The 24907-nt window shown below is 41.2% G+C and overlaps 1 protein-coding gene across 2 annotated transcripts in view; it reads right to left on the bottom strand.

Moving 5' to 3' along the window:
- LOC126356028 (uncharacterized) overlaps positions 1 to 24907 on the bottom strand; it is a 200561-nt gene that overhangs the window by 21100 nt on the left and 154554 nt on the right. For both annotated transcript variants that reach the window (XM_050006681.1, XM_050006682.1), the window contains 4 exons: positions 17400 to 17579; positions 16201 to 16322; positions 16016 to 16115; positions 9033 to 9180 (listed from right to left, as the gene is read on the bottom strand). In XM_050006681.1, coding sequence (XP_049862638.1) covers positions 9033 to 9180; positions 16016 to 16115; positions 16201 to 16322; positions 17400 to 17579 — 550 coding nt within the window. The remainder of the gene's footprint in view (positions 1 to 9032; positions 9181 to 16015; positions 16116 to 16200; positions 16323 to 17399; positions 17580 to 24907) is intronic.

Below are 24907 nucleotides of genomic sequence, written 5' to 3'. Positions count from 1 at the left end.
GGACATGGAACTGTTGTCACATGTTGAGGAGGGACACTGTACAACCCCAGGACTTGCCTTCTGAATAAATATCACACAAAAGTTGACATTTCACAATATACTATCACACTCAGTACAGCATTGTTTCACTGCTAGTGTTACATTGATGCAAGGTTCACATATCATTAAAGTTGGACTAAATAAACTGCATGTGCAAGCACTAAACATCAATTCACATGATAAGGTGCCTAAAGGCACAGGAAAGTTACTGTGTGTTAGTTCAGATAGTGATTAATTTGGATATTGGCCCTTAAGTGAAATGTTATGCATTTTGAGGCTGTTAGAATGCAGTGATGAACTGGATGCATCACATTGCTTCTGATTCAAAGTGTAGTATCTATTAGGTAAGCAGATGGAGATAACTTGGTTCCATTAAATATAGGTAATTATGGTATGGATGATGCAAATCTGCCAAAGGGGCTACTAATTGCCAGTTTGTATGTCCTGAATTACGACTATCTCAATAGATTTGGGATCTGGGTGACAAAAAGCTGTTGACATATCTGCACTGCATGAGAAACTGAAACATTTAGTGGGGAAAGACAACTTTGCTAAGGAAGCTCTGTTGTTAAGATCAGCAGATTTTTTTAAAAAATTCACTGGGTCTGTTGCCAGCAACACCAGTTATGCAGCATGGATTACCTAGAGTTTGTAGTGCTCCATTGTACAGAAAGCCTAACAGAATCGCAAGACCATTTCAACCAGTAATGGAAGACTCTAGTGACCAGCATTTGACTGATGATATCATTAAGAATAGTGAAAGTCTATGAAGAGCAATTACTGTATCTGTCCAAAGGAAATAAGAAAGTGACGCAATAAACATAGATTTGGTTGTGATTACAAATACTTGAACATAAGGGCAGATGCAAATCCTACATCAAATATAACAAAGACTCTGGACAACTTGAGTCATGTAAATGCACATTGCCAATGGATTTGAAAAGTTGTTATCACGAGCTAAAACTGGTTCCAGAAGATCATCTGAAGACAACCTTTACTGTTCCTTGAAGGCATTATCAATACCCTCAGAGCCATTTAGTCTTAAAAATACCAGATGCAGTACTCAGGGGACAAATTGACACAGCGTGTGGTTTGTATCAATGACATTGTCACAAATCTGCTGGTTGCTAGACTTGTAAACTCGATATTGTATTCTAGTCACAGATATGGATGAATGTATGGCTTGGAGTAATGCTTAATTCTGACAAACAGCATGCCTTCACTTTCGGTATAATAACCAGACAATGTGCTCGCTAACACAAAAGTGCACACAATCAAGTTTTTGCTTGGTAACCAAACAAATAAATAAATAAACTAGGAAAGCAAGAAACACCATCAGCATTAAAGTCATGGAACTCCACAGTGCAGCAAGAAGAAGGCATTTCACAGTGCTTCTGGTAGCCAGTGCATGAGCCCTGTCAATTCTGCCAAACAGTAAGCTAATCATCAGACATCATCTGTGGTTGTCACTTGATAGATGCCCAAAACACCGTTCATGAATCATGCCAGAAGTGTACCCATCATCCAGAATGCATCTGGTGTTGAGTCAGAGTGGCAAAGGTTGCAGTGGGGGTTGCTTGGTGACAGGCAGATGTTTCATCTGGTTCTATGGAAGGTGCATGTGTGAACATCCTTCTGTGATGAATGCTTGCTCCTCTCTCAATGGAGACAGTGTCCTCCTCGCCATCTATGAGGATTTCAAATGTTTTCTCACACTTGTTAATGATAGGATTGGGACCAGCATAAGACAGTGCCAGTGGCAATTTGAAATCTCTTTGCAGCATTACATGCTTACAGTATTTTAACTCTCTATGCTGACAGGGTTGTGGACAAACTCCCAATGTTCAAACGGTTGCAGAATATCATGGCATGATGCTTGTTGCAGTCAGATCTGCATCATCCTTTCTCTGAGTTGGATGATAAATTCTGGTGTATTATCGTCATCTATCAAAAATGTGCATGGGTCAACAAACACTCAGGGAAAGCCTTGGGACTTCCACCAATACTAGCTCTGCTGGTGAGGTGTCCACCTCCAGTTTGTACATTGAGCATAAGACAAGCAAACCAATGGTAAGACGTCCATTGTTATTCATGGCATGCTAATGCAGCTTTCAATGATCAATGCCAGCATTTGAGCACTCTGTTACTGGCAGGATGGTAACTACTTGTTATGTGGTGCACTGCACCACAAAATTTACTCATTTGGGCAAAGAAATTGGATCCAAACTGCCATTCTCTGTCCATTGTTATGTGGAGCAGACAACTGAAACCAGAGATCCAGTGCGCCACAAATGCAGTGGGTAGTACCACAACAGAAATATTAGCTACTGGAATGGCTTATAGCCAGCATATGAAATGGGCTATAAGCAAGACATCTAGGTCTTCATGAAGTTTGCACACCTGAGGTGGTGTTGATATAATGTACAGAATTGTGACATACTTTTTGGGGATAACCAGGAAGCCAAGTGATACCAGGAAACTGTTCTAGGAGTTTGGCGTACCCATCTCCCAGCGAGTGGATCAGTTAGGAGTCATATATGGTTACGCCACAATGGAATACATCGGTAGATAATCTGATAATTGCATATGTTAGATTAGCATTGGCACTGTCCAACAATAGGTGATAATGTGCTAAAAGATTGGCTCTAATTATCAGTTTGGTTACATCTGCTGTGGTGAAATTCCATGCAAGGCACATCATAGCTCCCACGTTCCACTCAATATGCAGCATGCCATATGTTGTGATGGTTGAATCATAAGCCACACATAGACAAAACAAGATGGCTGATCGGTATTCATGTAAGTGGGTCTGTGGCAAAATACCTATGTCGGAACCTGTGTCCACCTAACAACACGCATATTGTCTTGCAGTTTGTGATGAAATGGCATAGGGACAATGACTGACTATATGGAGTGATTATTTCCATCTGTCTTTTATAACTGAGGAAGCTGTATGGGGTGGTACAATTGTGTGCCTTTTCTCCAAATTTCTTATTGTACCAATACAGGTCTACCTGGGCTGAGTAATTGGCTGTTGAGGAGTTCACTTTGGAACAACTTCTTGATCTTATTCTCGTATCCTTTAGTGTTCTGGCTGGAGTTCACCCACCTGCTTGTCAGAGCATTGACCTTGTTCATGAAACTGTCCTAATCCACTTTTGTTGCAACCGAGGTGCTATTACATGCTTTCATAGCTCCTGGGCAGAAAGTCAGTATCATTGCGACCTGAATTCGGCTCACCAGGTCTGCTACAGTGTGAAGTTACATGTCCGTTAGTGATGCAGTAATGGCCTCCACTGCACTGGCAGATGGCTGCTCCACAATGTTCACAGTAATGCACAGACAATATGTACACATCAACCTTGCTTAATAAATGAAGGAAATACTGGGTTGATTGACACCCTGCAAGAGAACATGCTGCACTTGTTCCTCCTGTGAAGCACACTCACTTTGATTTAACTTGGCCTTCAGCTTCATGTATAAGTCCTTTTCTGGGGATGAAGTTATGGCGTCTTGAACCTTGGCTTCATAATGGTGGTCCAAATGACTAACCACTAATGTGAATTTACTGGAATCAGTGGTACCTCTGGTGCAGAGGAAATTTAACTCCACCTGCGTAAATCAGTGTCAGGTTGTGTGACCAAAACAGGGACAGCCACACTGCAATTCTTGATATTGCGGTGTGCCCATCATTTCACTAATTTCTGTTTCTTGAAGGTGCACTGCAACCCTACTGTGTTGCAGGATTATTTCCTCTAGTTGCTCTTATGTTGGGGTCGCCACAGTTGCAAGTCTGCTGGTTGTTACATTTGGCAACTTGACATTGTGATCTACTTGTGGTGAGAATCAGATACAAACAAATGGAGTAACAGTTTATTCTGATAAATATCATGTGTTCACATTCAATGTAATAACCAGAAAGTGTGTGTACTCACTAACATAAAAGCATATGCAGACAAGTTTTTGTTTGGTAACCAAGTGAATGGATAAACTAGGTAATCAGAAATGACTGGCAATATTAAAGTCACAGAACTCTGTACTGAAGCAAGGAAAAAACATTTTACAGTCCTTGCAGCCAGTGTGTTAACCATGTTGACCTTTGCCAAACAATCAGCAGATCATGTGAAGTCTGTCATGTCTGTCACCTGTCATTGCTACATCATGACTGTATTTTCAAAAAATATGAAAGGTGAGGCTGATTGGTCAGGAGTGTGTCAGATCTGATCCACATTTGATATCTGCTGTCTGTTATTTTGTGCCACCACAGACAGCAAAGAACCTTCAGTCATTTCTCAGACTTGGCAATTATTATAGGAAATTTGTTAAGGAATTTACCGAACCATTGAATTGGTTGTTTAAAAAAGTAAAAGTTTAATTGCCAACTGACTATGAAACCCCACTTCAGGACTTGAAGCACGCTTTAACAAATTAGGTATTGCTGTTTCCAGCTATTCTAGGCATGGTGAGTAAAATGTCAAAGAATGGACCTCATTTCAGGGCATGATTATAGGAAGTTTTAGTCTTGTTGAAGTAGCTGATTAATACAGTCAAGAACAGGATGGTACTGACTGACAAGAGGTGTAGTCCTAAGCTGTTTTTTGGAGGTATCACCAGTACAAAGGTTTGACGTGATGGCCCAGGAAATCTGCTTTTGAACGAGGCTGGTGGGATAATTACATCCAGTGAACACTGAGGTGGTGCATACTGTTAATAGTCAGTATCTGAACAAATACATTTGCTCAAAGTCTAAAACTGTATAGGATGGAATGTTTACCAGAGAGCTGATGGCAACTGTCAAATGTAAGTACGCCTGTTTGTAGGTGTAATGTGAACAGAAGTGTGTAGTTGACCCTTAATGAGGTTGATGTAGATGTCACGAAAGTGGCATGTGATTAAGAATAGGACCATGTTAAATTTAACGGTTAGAACATATTTAGAGATCCCAAAAATTTTAACATGGCTTCAACATGATTCCATATGGCAAAGATGTCATCAATGTGTCTAAACCAAACCAGGGGCTTATGGATCCCAGGAAATCACCCCACCATGCAATCCAAGGCAAGGTTGCAATTGAAAGGAGCCATCCTTGTTCCTGTGGCTATACCCCAGACCTATTTGTATGTCTGCCTCTCAAAGGTAAAGTAGTTGTTTATAAGCACAAAATTGTAAAATGAGTGGGAAGGATGTCAAATGTTCAGAACCAGATGGGTGTTAGTTGAGGTAATGTTCAGCAGTGGACAGACCATATACTTTGAAAACACTGGTACAAGGGGAGGTGGCATCAATAGTGACAAGCAAGGTGTATGATGGCGGTGGGACAGGAACAGGTTTCAGACAATTTAAGGAATGATTTGTGCATAGCCTGTCCTTTGCAGAATTTACTAAGAATTGATCACTTCATTATTACCCTGCAGTAATGTCAGAAAGCTGGCATAGATCCTCCCTTACATAATCCCATCTCTCAAGAACCAGATTAATAGATTTATATCCACCAGGAATATACCACCAATGAAATGTGACACTATTAACTTACCCATTTGGTTTAAATACTGAGATTTTTGACTATTAAAAAGCTGTTTATCAGAAATTGAAAAATGTGTTTCAGTAAATGTGAAGGAACTGAAAACTACGTGCTGCAGCTGCAGCATAGTGTATGTTCTTTAATGAAAGTCATTCCAACCCATTACTACCAGGAGAGTGGTCCAACACAGCTGATAAGAGCACTGAAGGTGAATAGCCAGAGCTGATAGTTACAAATTCCATTCCCACAGCAAGACAGTAGCCATAAATTTTCTATAGAACGACATATTCACTAGCCAGTAAGAACCAAATGGCTCCTTATTGCATAAATCTTTACTGATTCCAGACAATGTGGGAGCTGCAGTCTGGCATACAATTTCAACATAAGACCAACCAGGAAACTTGCATATTGTGGGCAATTTTTGTATTAAATGAACTATCGAGAAACCCTAAAAGCTTCACTTCTGCCAGAACTTCTCTCATAATTTTCTAACTTCCCAAGTGGTGAGACCACATGCTGAGCAAATAGTTTAAATCTATTAGGGAGTTTCAAAAAGGCACACATGCTGCACTTTCTTTCAGGAGCACTGGTGTGTGTGTGTGTGTGTGTGTGTGTGTGTGTGTGTGTGTGTGTGTGTGTGTGTGTGTGTGTGTGTGTGAGGGGGGGGAGATGGGGACAAGGGGGGCGGAGATGGGGGCGAGGGGGGGAGAGATGGGGGCGAGGGGGGGAGAGATGGGGGCGAGGGGGGGAGAGATGGGGGCGAGGGGGGGAGAGATGGGGGCGAGGGGGGGAGAGATGGGGGCGAGGGGGGGAGAGATGGGGGCGAGGGGGGGAGAGATGGGGGCGAGGGGGGGAGAGATGGGGGCGAGGGGGGGAGAGATGGGGGCGAGGGGGGGAGAGATGGGGGCGAGGGGGGGAGAGATGGGGGCGAGGGGGGGAGAGATGGGGGCGAGGGGGGGAGAGATGGGGGCGAGGGGGGGAGAGATGGGGGCGAGGGGGGGAGAGATGGGGGCGAGGGGGGGAGAGATGGGGGCGAGGGGGGGAGAGATGGGGGCGAGGGGGGGAGAGATGGGGGCGAGGGGGGGAGAGATGGGGGCGAGGGGGGGAGAGATGGGGGCGAGGGGGGGAGAGATGGGGGCGAGGGGGGGAGAGATGGGGGCGAGGGGGGGGAGATGGGGGCGAGGGGGGGGGGAGATGGTGGCGAGGGGGGGGGGAGATGGTGGCGAGGGGGGGGGGGAGATGGGGGCGAGGGGGGGAGAGATGGGGGCGAGGGGGGGAGAGATGGGGGCGAGGGGGGGAGAGATGGGGGCGAGGGGGGGAGAGATGGGGGCGAGGGGGGGGGAGATGGGGGCGAGGGGGGGGAGATGGGGGCGAGGGGGGAGATGGGGGCGAGGGGGGGGAGATGGGGGCGAGGGGGGGGGAGATGGGGGCGAGGGGGGGGGGAAGATGGGGGCGAGGGGGGGGGAGATGGGGGCGAGGGGGGGAGAGATGGGGGCGAGGGGGGGAGAGATGGGGGCGAGGGGGGGAGAGATGGGGGCGAGGGGGGGAGAGTTGGGGGGCGAGGGGGGGAGAGTTGGGGGGCGAGGGGGGGAGAGTTGGGGGGCGAGGGGGGGAGAGTTGGGGGGCGAGGGGGGGAGAGTTGGGGGGCGAGGGGGGGAGAGTTGGGGGGCGAGGGGGGAGAGTTGGGGTGCGAGGGGGGAGAGTTGGGGGGCGAGGGGGGAGAGTTGGGGGGCGAGGGGGGAGAGTTGGGGGCGAGGGGGGAGAGTTGGGGGCGAGGGGGGAGAGTTGGGGGGCGAGGGGGGGAGAGTTGGGGGGCGAGGGGGGGAGAGTTGGGGGGCGAGGGGGGGAGAGTTGGGGGCGAGGGGGGGAGAGTTGGGGGGCGAGGGGGGGAGAGTTGGGGGGCGAGGGGGGGAGAGTGGGGGGCGGGGCGAGGGGGGAGAGTGGGGGGGGCGAGGGGGAGGAGTGGGGGGGGGGGCGAGGGGGGAGAGTTGGGGGGCGAGGGGGGAGAGTTGGGGGGCGAGGGGGGAGAGTTGGGGGGCGAGGGGGGAGAGTTGGGGGGCGAGGGGGGAGAGTTGGGGGGCGAGGGGGGAGAGTTGGGGGGCGAGGGGGGAGAGTTGGGGGGCGAGGGGGGAGAGTTGGGGGGCGAGGGGGGAGAGTTGGGGGGCGAGGGGGGAGAGTTGGGGGGCGAGGGGGGGAGAGTTGGGGGCGAGGGGGGGAGAGTTGGGGGCGAGGGGGGGAGAGTTGGGGGGCGAGGGGGGGAGAGTTGGGGGCGAGGGGGGGAGAGTTGGGGGCGAGGGGGGAGAGTGGGGGGCGGGGCGAGGGGGAAGAGTGGGGGGGCGAGGGGGAGGAGTGGGGGGGGGGCGAGGGGGGAGAGTGGGGGGGCGAGGGGGAGGAGTGGGGGGGGCGAGGGGGAGAGTGGGGGGCGAGGGGGAGAGTGGGGGGCGAGGGGGGGAGAGTGGGGGGCGAGGGGGGGAGAGTGGGGGGCGAGGGGGGGAGAGTGGGGGGGCGAGGGTGGGAGAGTGGGGGGGCGAGGGGGGAGAGTGGGGGGCGAGGGGGGAGAGTGGGGGGCGAGGGGGAGAGTGGGGGGCGAGGGGGAGAGTGGGGGGCGAGGGGGAGAGTGGGGGGCGAGGGGGAGAGTGGGGGGCGAGGGGGAGAGTGGGGGGCGAGGGGGGAGAGTGGGGGGCGAGGGGGGAGAGTGGGGGGCGAGGGGGGAGAGTGGGGGGCGAGGGGGGAGAGTGGGGGGCGAGGGGGGAGAGTGGGGGCGAGGGGGGAGAGTGGGGGCGAGGGGGGAGAGTGGGGGCGAGGGGGGAGAGTGGGGGCGAGGGGGGAGAGTGGGGGGCGAGGGGGGAGAGTGGGGGGAGAGTGGGGGGCGAGGGGGGAGAGTGGGGGGCGAGGGGGAGATGGGGTAGAGGGGGAGGGGGGGGAGAGCTGAGCCTGGATGTATCAGTCAGTAAATACATTACTCATCAAAGAAAGGTCTGCATTTGAATACTGGTCTGCCACACATTTATACTTTACCATTAACATTAGTGTTCAGACACATTATGAAATTTACCTAAATATAAGCCTAAGCTGAGACACACACTACTTCATGATGCCCTAAAAGCTTTTCAATTTTCCATTCAGATCCTGTCACTGAGTAGGGGGGGGGGAGGGAATTTTAATTCATCTCTTGTCCAATTACGAATACCTACTGAAGCACCTACACAAATAAATTTTTTCTGTGTAGTGATATTTGCAAAATGAGTGAATGAATGAAATGTACATCTGTCACATTCACTGGTGTATGAAAGCCAATGTAATCATCACAGTTGCTATTAAGGTGTGTTTAAAAAAATTACCACTACAAGTACCTAACTTCTCAGAAATGCAAGACTGTGCTGCTTTTGTATCAAATTTTTAAATTCTTCAATTAACCTCACAAAATGAAATTTTAGCCTATTGTTAAATAAGAGCACAACTTTTATACTACCTGTAATTGTAACTTTTGGACTGGAAGGTGAAGCATATGAAATGCCATACAAGTCTTGAAGTGATGCTTGCTGAACAGTTTCCCTTAATGCTGTAGGCGACCAAGTACATTGGTTGTACATTGTACTAAAATGTGATTGCCTTCGGATCTGTACATCACAAAGCAACATTTTCTAGTTATTAGCTACAGAGAATGTATGCATAGAACTTTATATAAGTGTTATTAACTTTGTGACAATAGCATAAATAATTACAGCACTATTGGATATTATCAACTGCTTCATTTTGAGGAGTATTCCTGATCAGCTTAAATTAATTAACTATGTATGAAAGGGAAAGAATGATTATTCTAATAATTACAGACCAGTATCTTTAATACCTGGCTTCTCAAAAAAATCATTAATGATCATACTCAACAGACTAACAGCTACATGGAAAGCATAACTTAATAACTCCAGTACAGCATGAATACCAGAAAAGTAAATCAACAGAAACAGCAAATTATTCATCAAGGGAATTTACTGTACAGATCTAAGTCTACTGTATTGTGTATCTGGAGACACTCTCGACTTATCCACAGCATTTGACACAGCTATATAGTCCTCAATAAAGAAAATAGAGAGTACCGTTATCTGTGGACATGCACCAGGGTATATAACATTGTATCTGAGATACAGAAGGTATTATGTAGGCATTACCAACTTATACATATCAAAAGTTAGAAGCATGATGTATGCTGTACCTCAAGAATCTGTAATAAGATCTATCCTGTTAAATTTGTTTGTATATAATGTACAAAAATATGACAATGAAAATAAAATATAGTATGCAGATAATATGACTGTGCTAATACATTTCCAACAATTTTGAAGCAATTGAGAAAAATGCTTCCATATCAGTCAATAACACAGGAAGATGGCTCACAGCTCACAGCTAATTAATAATCTGAAAAAAATTATGTACATGGTTTTCAATAACAATCAAAAAGCAGAAAACATGAATGTTTTTAGATTGAAAAGACTGGAAGAAGTAGCTTCATTTAAAATTTTTATAACAATTGACTATGAGCTAAATTGGAAACAGCAGATAAATACTGTTTCGAATAAGCTCAGTGATTTTTCTAATGAAACAGTAGGCTAAGACTGCATATCAAGACCTCTTATACACCATAATGGATTTTTTGAGCTATATATGCAATATGGAATCACAGTATGCATGAACTGTACCATCACAGGAATAAACAGAATATTCATATTGCAGAAGAAAGCAATTTTAATTATATTCAAAAAGAAGCAAGAATAATCTTGTAGAAATTGTTTCAGATATGTTAACATTTTAACATTCCTATTGTTGCCTATATTCAAGAAGATTGTGTTTGCATTATGAAATCTCTCCTAACTGGAGACCAATGATGCTGTTTATCCATATATCACAAGGAACAGAAAACAACTGCCATAAATCTTACATACACTAGTGATATTTGAAAAAGGAGCCAAATACAAAAAAAAAATTAAAAAAAAATGGTTCAAATGGCTGTGAGCACTATGGGACTTAACATCTGTGGTCATCAGTCCCCTAGAACTTAGAACTACTTAAACCTAACTAACCTAAGGACATCACACACATCCATGCCCAAGGCAGGATTCGAACCTGCGACCGTAGCAGTCGCACGGTTCCGGACTGAGCGCCTAGAACCGCTAGACCATCGCAGCTGGCGAGCCAAATACACTGTCAAGTTAATACAAGCATTTCCAAGAGAATTACAAAGCTGCGAAACAGAGAAGATTTCCCTGTAACTCTAAAAAGGTTTTAAATAGAAGATGAATTCTGTAGTGTAGCTGAGTACATGAGCAGTCATGTCAGAAAAATTTTACTCTACAAGTAATAAATTTTATATCCGACATTAAGAGAAACTAGCCTTAGAAATTAAACTAGAATTAGAACCACTCACACATAATCAAAGATAATATTGTATCACAAAATAGTATTTTTTTAAAACTCTAATGCTGTAAATCAAATGTATTGTAAATCATTGTGGGTTATGTAAAATTGTGTATATACTGCACAAGGTGGCGGTGTTGATAATGTTTGGTTTGTGGGAGACTCATCTGTGTCATCAGTGCCCATACAATATCCAAATTTTTACACAGTCCAACCTGTACACAGTCCAATCAAGCAACTGTAACAAATGATGATGATGATGATGATTATTATTATTACTGAACATGTATCAATAATTACGGATTTCTGTAGTTGTATATGTAAGTTTGGATGTAGCTGTATTGCATTGCTGTACTGGTGGACATTGTGTGGTATGACTCCTGTAGTTAATAGTATAATTGGTATAATGTCAACTTTATCCTGATACCACATATTCTTGACTTCCTCAGCCAGTTGGATGTATTTTTTTCAATTTTTTCTCCCATTTTCTTTTGTATGTTTGTTGTATTGGGTATGGATATTTCGATTAGTTGTGTTGATTTCTTCTTTTTATTGGTGAGTATGATGTCAGGTTTGTTATGTGGTGTTGTTTTATCTGTTATAATGGTTCTGTTCCAGTATAATTTGTATTCATCATTCTCCAGTACATTTTGTGGTGCATACTTGTATGTGGGAATGTGCTGTTTTATTAGTTTATGTTGTATGGCAAGTTGTTGTAGTATTATTTTTGCTACATTGTTATGTCTTCTGAGGTGTTCTGTATTTGCTAGTATTGTGCATCTGCTTGTGATATGGTCTACTGTTTCTATTTGTTGTTTGCAAAGTCTGCATTTATCTGTTGTGGTATTGGGATCTTTAATAATGTGCTAGCTGTAATATCTGGTGTTTATTGTTTGATCCTGTATTGCAATCATGAATCCTTCCATCTCACTGTATATATTGCCTTTTCTCAGCCATGTGCTGGATGCCTCTTGTTCAATGTGTGGCTGTGTTAGATGATACGGGTGCTTACCATGTAGTGTTTTCTTTTTCCAATTTACTTTCTTTGTATCTGTTGATGTTATGTGATCTAATGGGTTGTAGAAGTGGTTATGAAATTGCAATGGTGTAGCCGATGTATTTATATGAGTGATTGCTTTGTGTATTTTGCTAGTTTCTGCTCATTCTATAGAGAATTTTCTTAAATTGTCTACCTGTCCATAATGTAGGTTATGTCGATAAATCCCCTTCCTCCTTCCTTTCTGCTTAATGTGAGTCTTCCTGTTGCTGAATGTGTGTGATGTATTCTATATTTGTGGCATTGTGCTCGTGTAAGTGTATTGAGTGCTTCTAGGTCTGTGTTACTCCATTTCACTACTCCAAATGAGTAGGTCAATATTGGTATAGCGTAAGTATGTATAGTTTTTTGTCTTGTTTCTTGCTATCAATTCTGTTTTCAGTATTTTTGTTATTCTTTGTCTATATTTTTCTTTTAGTTGTTCTTCAATATTTGTATTATCTATTCCTATTTTTTGTCTGTATCCTAGATATTTATAGGCATCTGTTTTTGCATCGCTTCTATGCAGTCGCTGTGGTTATCCAGTATGTAATCTTCTTGTTTAGTGTGTTTTCCTTTTGACTATGCTATTTTTCTTACATTTGTCTGTTCCAAAAGCCGTATTTATATCATTGCTGAATACTTCTGTCATCTTTAGTAATTGGTTGAGTTGTTGATTTGTTTCTGCCAGTAGTTTTAGATCATCCATGTATAGCAAATGTGTGATTTTGTGTGGGTATGTTCCAGTAATATTGTACCCATAATTTGTATTATTTAGCGTGTTCGATAGTGGGTTCACAGCAAGGCAGAACCAGAAAGGACTTAATGAGTCTCCTTGGTATATTCCATGCTTAATCTGTATTGGCTGTGATGTGATATTATTTGAATTTGTGGTTTTCCAATTTTTCATTACTATGTTTAGGAACTGTATCAATTTAGGATCTACTTTGTTATTTCCAATGTTTGTAGTAACCATGAGTGGGGTACACTATCAAAAGCTTTTTGGTAATCAATGTATGCGTAGTGTAGCGACCTTTGTTTAGTTTTAGCTTGATATGTCACCTCTGCATCTATTATCAGCTGCTCTTTACATCCCCGTGCTCCTTTGCAACAGCCTTTTTGTTCTTCATTTATAATTTTGTTTTGTGTTGTATGTGTCATTAATTTCTGTGTAATGACTGAATTTAATATTTTGTAGATTGTTGGTAGGCACGTTATGGGGCAATATTTTGCTGGGTTTGCTGTGTCTGCTTGATCTTTAGGTTTCATATAAGTTATTCCATGTGTAAGTGTATCAGGGAATGTGTATGGGTCTGCAATGTAACTGTTAAATAATTTATATTAAAAACAAAGATTCCAAGACTTACCAAGCGGGAAAGCGCCGGCAGACAGGCACAATGAACAAAACACACAAACACACACACAGAATTACTAGCTTTCGCAACCGATGGTTGCTTCTTCAGGAAGGAGAGGGAAAGACGAAAGGATGTCTCTGTTAAATAATTTAGTTAGATGTGAATGTTTTGAGGCGAACTTCTTTAGCCAGAAATTTTCCATTTTATCTTTTCCAGGGGCTTTCCAATTGTGAGTAGAATTAATTGCTTTGGTGACTTCATGTTGCAAAATTATTACTTCAGGCATTTGTGGTATCATCTTGTATGTGTCTGTTTCTGCTTCTATCCACCGTGCATGCCTGTTATGTTGTACCAGGTTTGACCATATGTTGCTCCAGAAGTGTTCCATGTCTGTTATGTTTGGTGGATTGTCTATTTCAATGTGTGTGTTATCTATTGCCTGGTAAAATTTTTTTTGGTTTGTGTTGAATGTTTGATTTTGTTTCCTTCTATTTTCACTTTTTCTGTATCTTCTAAGTTGTTTTGCCAATGCTTGTAATTTCTGCTTCTTTTCAACTAATTGCTCTATCGCTTCTTGTTGTGAGATTTTACCTAACCTTTTTCATTTTTGTCTGATATTTCATTTCTTATAAATTGTGTTAGCTGTCCGATGTCTTTTCTCAGTTTTTCTATTCTGATCTGTAGCCTGTGTTGCCATGCTGGTTTTGTGGGTTTCTTCTGTGTGTTGGTTGGTTCTGATCTCTGCCTAGTGTGTATATTTAGTGTAGTGAGTGCTACTATATAAACCAGTAGTTGTAACTTTTCCATAGTTGTGTTTTCATTTATTTTGTTGTGTATGATTGTGTTGATAGTTTTTATTGTTGTTTCAACTTGTGGGTTATTTGGTGGTCTATGCAAGAATGGTCTCGTGTCTGTATTTGTATCTTTGTATTCTATATATGTCAACTGAAATTTTTCTTCTATATCTAACCTGTGTATCACTTCATGTTCTATTTGTGCTTGTTCTGGTGGCTGTCTTAAGATTTCGTTTTCCTCTGATTGTTTAATTGATGCATGTTGTTCTTTGTTTGTTTGCTCTGAGATGTTTGAGTCCATTACTGTATTTTCTTCTTCTTCTGATTGCACATTATTTTGTTCCAGTATTTGTTGTACTTGTTGCTTGATGTTTTCTAATTCTGACTGGGGTGTCCTGTTATTTTTTATTATTACACGGATCTGATCACCTAGTTGTTGTTCTGTTAAAACTTTTAATTCTGGTATCTGGTAATAAATGTTGTGTGTACTTGTGATCTGTATCCAGTTGTATTTGTTCCTAAGTTTGTTGCTTGGTAATAACAGAAAATGAGGTGTCGGTTAACTTCATCTGACAATCTCATCATCTGTCTTTGTTCTCCTTCTAGAGGGGTTGCAGGAAGCATTATTACTATTACTATTACTATTACTATTACTATTACTATTACTATTACTATTATGAAATGAGGGGGACAACACAAACACCACCCAGTCCCTGGGCAGAGAAAATCCCCAACCCGGCCAGGAATCAAACCTGGGACCCCATGATCCAGAGGCAGCAATGATAACTTTACGAGCTGTCAAATGTATTTATGGTGTAAGCTACTATATGTACACAAGGTGTTTCCAAATGAATATCAAAGTTTTAAGGCTTTGTAGCATTTCTTACAGAAGGAACACATCAAATGAAAGAATTCCTCAAACATTTTTCTTACCCATGTTCAATGTGAGCACCACTCTTCATGTAGCAAACATCAAGTAAATAGGTAATTTCTTCCCAAACCTGGTGTAACTCTTGCAACAACTGCTTCCATCTTGTTCTTAAGTTGGGTAGGTCAGTCAGTAGGAGCCGGCAAGTGATCCTTTGTGAACTACAAAAGGTAAAAATCACATGGCATCAAATCAGGATAAATTTCTAAGCCATGTGGAATAAGCTCTGTCATCTGGGCCTCTGCAGCCAATGCAACATTCAGATATGGTGTTTAACCAATCATGTACTCATCCAATGAGGCAGTGTTCCCTCCTGCTGCCAAATTAAGTTCTGTGGTTCAACTTTTTCTATTTGAGGGAAGAGCCACAGTTCTAGTGCATCAAGATGAGAAGCACCACTTACAGTTGCATCACAGGAAAAGGAAAGCTCATGAACTTTCCCCCAGGATATGGCACAAAAAATAGGGGAGAAATATTGCAACTGAACCATTTTGTGGCATTATCTGACAACTAGATATACACACTGTGTGTGCTCACATTTGCACTTAGGTGAAATGTCAGTTCATCACTGAAGATGACATTGTGAAACACGAAAAGCTTTCTGTTCAGTAATCGCATCTTTGCTACTGGTACTTTGTGTGGCAGATATATGAAAAGCATATTCATGCAGATATACAAACAAAACCGGGTTGCTATTTCATTTGATGTATTATTTATAATTTAAGCTGAATGTAATAAATGATATAAAGCCTTAAAACCCCAATACTCTTTTGAAATACCTGGTATACTGTCTTGATTGCAAGCATAATGCCAAGTCCTACATTAGAAGTACATAGGTGTACAAAAGGTAATTTATGGAGCCAATAAAAATATCTCAATCACGACCAAGTTTAACACAGCAATTATTTTGAAACAATATTTTTTACTCACATCTGCACCCCTGTGAAACAGATTTAAACCTGCAAGTGCTCGAAGGTCAGTGGAAGTTCTTCTATGACCTCCAGAAACCTTAGCAATATCATTTACCAACCTGCAAGATGGCAGAAAGAATCAACATACTCAGCAATATGAAATCTAACGACTACTTTCAACAAAGCATTTTGTTAAGGACTAACTTCCTGCCTAGGGCTTTTGCTTCATCACCATAGTTTGTCCTGTCATACTCCTGTGCTAACTTCACATCATGAGTCCAGAACTTCTTTTGGGCTGCAGAGGTACTTGGTGCAACTGCCTTCAACTACATAAGAAAGAGAATACATCTTTAATTTGTGAAAAATAAATTGTTTTGAGTATTACAAATGTGGCAATTAAGTGCACTCTTTAATTTTATACATAATAACTGGAACTCAGGACTTTTTGTCAGGTGAGACACACCTCTCAGAATTATGTAGAAATGGGAGAGCACCATGACTGGGACAGAGTAGATGGGAAAGATGAGCAGCCAAACTGTGAAAATTTGAAGTTTGGAAATATGGAGAGGGATAGAATGATATACACTGAAGGATAGTGCAGAAAGGGATATAAGTGAAGAACAAAAAATGTGGGACACTCCATATGCAATCGAAAGTGATTTGTATTCTGTTTTACTTTTGAGTTAATTCATTTTCTTTATACGTTTAACTCGCAACATTTTCTTTTTACTCTCATTTTCCCACTACCATATCTTGGCACGTTGGAGCATTTTCTGTCTTTCCGTAATTAATTTGCTGGTTATTCACCACTTCTCAGTTTGTCTCCCACTCATTATTTTGTGAGTCCCCTTTTCTGCTTTAAAGGTACCATATCTAGTGGCTTGGTACTTAAAAATAAGCACATATTGCAATTTTTAAGTAGTCTACTGCCTGTTGAATGTGACAACCGATTAAATTCTCTATTACTTTCAATATCAAGTGGTCACTCTATCTAGTTAGCACTTTAAGAACTAGAATCTCAGAAGAAACATTGGTACCATGATGTACGTGATTTTGTGAAGTATTTCAATACATATGTAGACAACATTACTGCAGAGATTTCAGTTTACAATTCTCAATAGATTTATTTAACTGATGAAATCAAAATATGTTTTCAACACTGGGTGTCTGACTTATAAATGTCACATAACTAAAATAAACGACATGAGGTATTATGACAGTTTCCAAAAAATTTTAAAAATTCTCTGAATATTTTATGCCCAAGTGATGTACTGAAAAACTATTGTATTTAAGCTGATTAACAGATTTTATCATATTTGTGTAGTAATAAGAACTACAAGATTCATCAAATTTTATTAAGCCTGCAGTCAAATAAGTGGAAATAAGAAACAAGTGCACCTTACCCTGAGTACAACAATGGCAGAAGCAAAAATGCATACAATGTTTACAAATGTTAAGCAGAGGCTTATTCCACCCATAATTCCAAGCTCAGTTACAGGATGATCTGCATATGTATGGGGCATCTTCACTTGAGGCACACTTCCGTAACTTGAATGTATGCATGTTAGTGCCCACAGAAGGCCCTAATAATGAACAAAAAATCATTAAACACTTATAAATAAGTAATTACTAGTTTTTGTACTAGTTCAAATTATTGTCTAGAATTTACTACAACCTTCATCCCTATTGCTGAATTCTCTGCTGATTGATTGATATGATTGATTTTATTTTGTGCTCAATAGGTCCATCTGTGTAGGGTTCATGAGGATGTGGAACAAGACAGTTTTTTTACAATTACAATATGAGAATCTTATATCATATACAGACATTTGAGTACATGGTTACATGAAAATTTATGCAGTAAATTCTTTGAGCAGCAATACAGAAAAAAGAAAATACATATTTTCTTAGAATCATTAAAGCACTACAGAAAACAGATACAGAGCACACAAATATAAAGAGCTCAAGTTAAATAACATTCTTAGTGGCATTATGTCAACTTGTATTATATAATATTAAAATTTTACAATTTATTTAGTTAAAAGTTCATCTAGACTGTAAAAAGCTTTTTTTTTTTAGCAGAAAAATTTTTAGCGCTTTCCTAAACTTACTCTTGTTGTGAATCTCTGTCTTTATTTCAGGAGGAAGAGCACTGAATAGTTTTTCTCCCGTGTAGTGGACACCCTTTCATGCCAAGCTCAAATTTCTATGCTCAATGTGTAAGTCACTCTTCCTCCATGTGTTATGCTCATGATAATTACTGATTGGTTGAAATATCTGTATATTTTTATAAACAAAACACATGAGAAAAAATATATTGGCATGATGTTGTGTATATTTTAAATTTTCCAAAGCTATATCTACACGAGTCTCTTGGGCGCAATCCACATAAGCTTGCTTCTGTGCAATGAACACTTTCCTTGCTAATGGCTGGTTGCCACAAAAAGTAATACTGCATTCAACGAGAGTGAAAATAGCCATAGTATGTCACTTTTTCAGTGTTAGGTTCGACACATGTGGTGACAACCTGTAAAGCATGTGTAGCAGAGCTAAGCCTCTTACAGAGGTCTATAATATGTGAAAACCAGTTCATTTTCTTGCTGATGTTAACTCCAAGAAATTTTGTTGTTTCCATTCTTTCGATTGGCTGATTGCCACATGTCACACTTATATATCTCTCTCTCTTTTTCTGTTTTGTACAGAACTGAATAAAGCTGGTCTTACTGGAATTTACTGAGAGACCATTCACCTTGAACCAATTAACCACATCTGAGAGTATGCAATTAATGAGTTCCTCAAGATTACTATCTGTTTTACTGCTCATAAAAATTGTGGTATCATCAGCAAATAATGTAAATTTACATGGCAGGCTTGTACATGATGGTAGATCATTTACAAAAATCAGAAACTATAGTAGCCAAAGAAATGAGTCCTGAGGCACTACACATGTAATGGAACTCCATTCAGAATGTGAGGAAACATCACATACTCCACCTGAGCTATTCAAGACAACTTTTTGTTTTTTGTTTTGGGGGTACAACTAGCCAATTGTCTGCAACTCCACTTATTCCTACTAATTTTGCTTTTTGCAAGAGAATCTGGTGATCAACACAGTCAAACGCTTTGGATAAATCACAGAAGAACACAAGTGCTAGCATTTTTTCATTAAAGGTTTCTAGGACTTCACTTGCAAGTGCATGGACTGTGTCTCCTGTTGAACGGCCCTTTTGAAAGCCAAATTGGTTCATACTGAGAACTCCGTTCTTTATGAGATGATCAGTAATTCTTACATGTATTAGCTTTTCTAGAATTTTGGAGAAAGCTGTCAGCAAAGAGAGGGGTCAATAGTTAGCCATTTCAGCTTTATCGCCCTTTTTGTACAGGGGCTTCACTATGGCATACTTAAAAAGTCTACTGGGAACAACACCTTTCTGAAGGGAAGCATTGAAAATATGATAGAGAATGTCCCTTATCCACACACAAGAATATTTCAATAAATTACTAGATATATTATCAACCACTGCAGAGTTCTTACTTTTTAGAGAGGTGATGATTTTTTGAATTTCTTCTACAGTGGAGGTTTTGTGGAGAATAGCTTCCATGTATATGTGCCAAGTTGGTAAAATAATGGCTCTAGTTTTGCTTCGAGATGTTTGCAGTACCAAGAGGAGGCAGCTCTTACTGTATGACTTACTGTATGACTTATTAATAACAACACTCTCTTCGGTAAAATATTCCAAAACAAAAATAGTTCCCCATTTACCTATCCAGTTGGGCATTGCTCAGAAGGATGTTACCAGAAGAAGAGCAAAGAAAAAAGAAAAGGCCTCTTACAGGTTAAGTGGGGGATCTTAGGTCTCTTAAACAAATAGGCAGTTTAGATAAATTTGAAAAAGGGAAATGGATAGGATGAAATTGGATATGGTACATATTACTGAAGTGTGATGGCAGGAAGAACAGCTCTTCTGGTCAGGTTGGTACAGGTACTTTTTGCCCTTTAATCAAGGACCCATCACCTCAACTTCCTACATTTTCCAGTGTCTTTAGTTTTAATCTGCAGTATGTTTTACCATCACAAACTATCTGAGACCTCCGAGTTTCCATATCAATTCCACATAAGCAAAGATTACATAATGAGGAAAATTCTAGCAGGCACCTTCTCATTTATTTCAAGTTCACCTTAAATTTTTCCCGTCTTTCTTTTCTTACTATAAAATTCCAGTCCCCCTTTTCCTCACCATAAGTTACTTCAGTCTCTTCCTCGTCTGTGGAGCTAATAGGCATAAGGATTTGTGCTACTGTGGTGGATTTTGGCCTCATATCTGTCTTGGCTAATGTAATATGTTCACTATACTACTTATAGCAGCTTCCTGCATTACCCCTATTTGATTTTGTACTGCACCAACCTGACCAGAAGTCCTGTTTATCCTGTCATCACACTTCAATAGTATGTACCACATCCAATTTCATCCTATCCATTTCCATTTTCCAAATTTTTCTAACCCGCCTATTTGATTAAGATGTCTAACATTCCACACTTAACTTGTAAAAGAGCATTTCTTTTTTCCCCTTCTTCTGGTAACATCCTCCTGAGCATTGCCCAACTGGATGGGTAAATGGGGAACTATTTTAGTTTTGGAATATTTTACCAGAGAGAGTGTTATTATTAGTAAGTCATACAGTAAGAGCTGCATCCTCTTGGTAAAATAATGGCTCTAGTTTTGCTTCCGGCTGTTTGTAGTATGAACATGGCACATAGTATATGGAAGCTATTCTCCACAAAACCTCTCGAGTCACTACAAATAATATATGGTTCTAACAATCACTAAACGTTAGGTACAACTTTTAGAAAGAAAACCAAAACTAAAAACTTGATTCATATGTCGAGAGATCCTACAAAACTCTACAAGGTATAAAAACAGATTCCTCAAACAGTGAAGTAGAAGCAGTAGGACTATAGATAGAACAACCTTGTAGTGACTTCTACATGCTGATACTGCAGTTGGCATGTATGATAGTCACTTTTGCAAATCCCACATGTTTGGCACAGTTCATGTGCAAGTGCGAAGAAAAAAGAATGTCGTCCTGATGCTGAGTATTTTCACAATTTGGAGCATGATGATATGCCTGCAGTGACACACCACATTTGTTCTTAGAATAGCAGAGCAACTACCGATTTCTACTCTTTGTTAGAAATGTTCTGTTACTCTTGATAAAAAAAACAATGCCTGCACCTAACTCAGTAATTTGGTTTTGGCAGTTAATAAATCTGTGGAAGTTCCATCTCATTTTTCATTGAATGGAAGTTTGAGTGTGTTATGATCCCATGTAATTATACATCCCATCAGTGGCGACCCAAATAACAATTTTTGCAGTACAGAGTTAACAAACAGTGATGGAATCATCAACGGTATTGTGCCTGGCACAATTCTGTATTGTGGTTCGTTCAGGTGGAGGAAGGAAATTCCTACACCAATATAACCACGGATAACACTAAATATTAAAACTTCCTGGCAAATGAAAACTGTATGCCGGACCGAGACTCGAACTCGGGACCTTTGCCTTTCGCGGGCAAGTACTCTGCTATCTTAGCTATCTAAGCATGACTCATGACCTGCCTTCACAGCTTCAATTCGGCCAGTACCTTGTCTCATACCTTCCAAACATCACAGAAGCTCTTCTGTGAATCTTGCAGAACTAGCACTCCTGGAAGAAAGGATATCGCGGAGACATGGCTTAGGCACAGCCTGGGAGATGTTCCCGGAATGAGATTTTCACTCTGCAGCGGAGTGTGTGCTGATATGAATGTTCCTGGCAGATTAAAACTATGTGCCGGACAGAGACTTGAACTCGGGACCTTAGCCTTTCGCGGGCAAGTGCTCTACGAGTCTCGGTCCAGCACGCAGATTTAATCTGCCAGTAAGTTTCATATCATCACGCACTCCAGTGCAGAGTGAAAATATCATTCTGCAAACGTCCCCCAGGCTGTGAGTAAGCCATGTCTAAACAATATCATTTCTTCCGGGAGTGCTAGTTCTGCAAGGTTCACAGAAGAGCTTCTGTGAAGTCTGGAAGGTAGGAGATGAGGTACTGGCACAATTGAAGCTGCGAGGGCATGTCATGAGTCATGCTTGGGTAGTGCAAATGGCAGAGCACTTGCCCCATGAAAGGCAAAAGGTCCCGAGTTTGAGTCTCGGTCCGGCACACTGTTTTAATCTGCCAGGAAGTTTCATATCATCGCACAGTCCATTGCAGAGTGAAAATCTCATTCTGGAAACACTAAATATTCTTTGGTTCTAAGCTAGCTCAACCATCAATATGCTACGGAGGTCCAAGACATAATAACAGCTCCTCAGACAGAAAATACCCATGACATATTAAAAGCAGAGCTCATATGTCATTTAGTAGCTTTACAGGAAGATTGCATTCACCAGGTATTGACTAAAGAAGAAATGGCTGACAGGAAGCCCTCACAAAATACTTTCACTATCTTCACAACAAAGTAGACTCTGGTGGCTCAGGTAAAAGCCGTCATTGCTATGCAGTTGAACATGTCTATGGATGCAGTTGCAGAACTTGCTGGCTCTGATGTACAGAAGACATGTAAAGGTTACAATTTGGTTATTTAAAATTTTGTCACACTTAAATAATACTTTGTGGAGCGTTTACTTACTTGAAATTTGTCAAACTTCCAGTATTTACATCTACTATAACTCTCATAAATTTTTATTCCATTTTGAGTTTGCCTTTATCTCACCTATTACATACTTTAGATCCCTTCACCAAAAATCTACGTCCAGTGGTTGGAAGAAAATGTAGATCACACCTGTCTACAAAACAAAGAAAATCAATGACAATGAATGTCTTTCTTCAGGGCTCCAAAAATATGGAAATCAAATGGGGAGCGATTGGGACTGCATGGAGGATATGTAAGGACTTCACAGTGAAATCTTTGTATCATAGTCAAAAAACCTTGGTAACACATGGCTCCTTACTTTTTACCATCTGTCTCATTTTCATTTGACTATTCCTTGTAGTAGCCTATGACTACATTGTCAATTAGTTACAATCATGATCAGTCAATTCATACAAATACTTAGAAGCAATCTTTGGGAATTCATAATGGAATGATCAAAGAGGCTCAGTTGTGGATAGAGTACTTAAACTTGGCTTCATTAGTAGGTTACTGAAAAAAACTGAATAGCTCTATGAAGGAGACTGCTTACAAAACATTTGTGCATTCATCCCTAGAATACTGCTGAAGTGCATGGATCTCTACAAAACAGGACAAACAAGACAATAATAAACATATGCAGAGAAGGGCAGCAATTTGTTTGACACATGGGATACCAGCATAAAGGTACTGAAAAATCTAAACTGGAAGACACTTTAAAATAGATGTCAACTGTCTCATAAAAGTATCCTTACAAAGTTCCAATTCATCTAGGAATATACTAACATTCTTTACATACTTCTCTCACAGCATACTCAAAGACAATGTTAGATTGATTATTGGTTGCACAGACACATTTTAGCGAGTATTTTTATTACACTTGAACTAAGAATGGAATGGGAAGAAACCCTAATACATGGTACAATAGGAAGAACCATGTGCCATACACTTCTCTGAAGACACAGATGGATAACATGCATCCTCTGCTGAAACAGAAGCCTCTACCTAATTCTGAAAAACATTGTGAATTCATAGTGTGTGAAATTATACTATGGGCAGGAAATAAAGCATTAATTCACACTAAAAAAAAAAAAAAACATGGGATAAGTTGAATCGAGTTTGCAGGTTGCAGGAACTGTAAAAATCATGACCAATTAAATTGTGTCCCCATAAAAATTTATGATTACTTCCAGGCAGTGGCAGCAAACATTGCACTTCCTAATGCACAAGCAAATACTAATGCATTATACAGGGTGATTCAAAAAGAATACCACAACTTTAGGAATTTAAAACTCTGCAACGACAAAAGGCAGAGCCAAGCACTGTCTGTCAGCGAATTAAGGGAGCTATAAAGTTTCATTTAATTGTACATTTCTTCGCTTGAGGTGCTGTTGACTATGCGTCTGTGTCAGTTGATGCTAAGATGGCGACCGCTCAACAGAAAGCTTTTTGTGTTATTGAGTATGGCAGAACTGAATCAATGACAGTTGTTCAGCATGCATTTTGAACGAAGTATGGTGTTAAACCTCCTGATATGTGGTGTATTAAACGTTGGTTCTGGACGGCTGAGAACGAGTGATGAAAATGCGTGCATCCAGCAAGCATTTGTTCACAGCCCAGGAAAATCGACTCACAGATCTAGCAGAGAGCTGCAAATTCCACAACCAACTGCATGGAGAGTACTACGAAAAAGGTTAGTTATGAAACCTTATCATCTGAAATTGGTTCAAGCACTGTCTGCAGCTGATAAGATTAAAAGAATCGATTTCTGTGATTTTATCCTTGCTCAAATGGAAACAGATGAATCTATCGTTTCAAAGATTGTGTTTAGTGATGAAGCAACTTTCCACACTAACGGGAAAGTCAACCGTCACAATGTCTGTATATGGGGCACTGAGAATCCGCGGGAAACAACTCAGTATGAACGTGACTCGCCTAAGGTGAACGTTTTCTGTGCCATTTCAGCCAATAAAGTTTTTGGTCCCTTTTTCTTCGAAGGTGCTACTGTAACTGGACTACAGTATCTGGAGATGTTAGAGAATTGGCTGTTCCCTCAGCTCAAACAAGAAGCACAACAATTCATATTTCAGCAGGATGGAGCGCCACCAAATTGGCACTTATCTGTCCGTAACTACCTGAACGTCAACTACCCGAGGCGATGCATCTGCCGCCAGGCAGCCCGTGACAGAGCACTTCATCACTGGCCTCCAAGAAACCCTGATCTTACCCCCTGTGATT

The sequence above is a fragment of the Schistocerca gregaria genome, chromosome 3, assembly GCF_023897955.1.
Source record: "Schistocerca gregaria isolate iqSchGreg1 chromosome 3, iqSchGreg1.2, whole genome shotgun sequence".
Lineage (NCBI taxonomy): Eukaryota > Metazoa > Arthropoda > Insecta > Orthoptera > Acrididae > Schistocerca > Schistocerca gregaria.
Note: the sequence above shows the minus strand (reverse complement) of the source record. Positions and strands in the feature narration are given on the sequence as shown.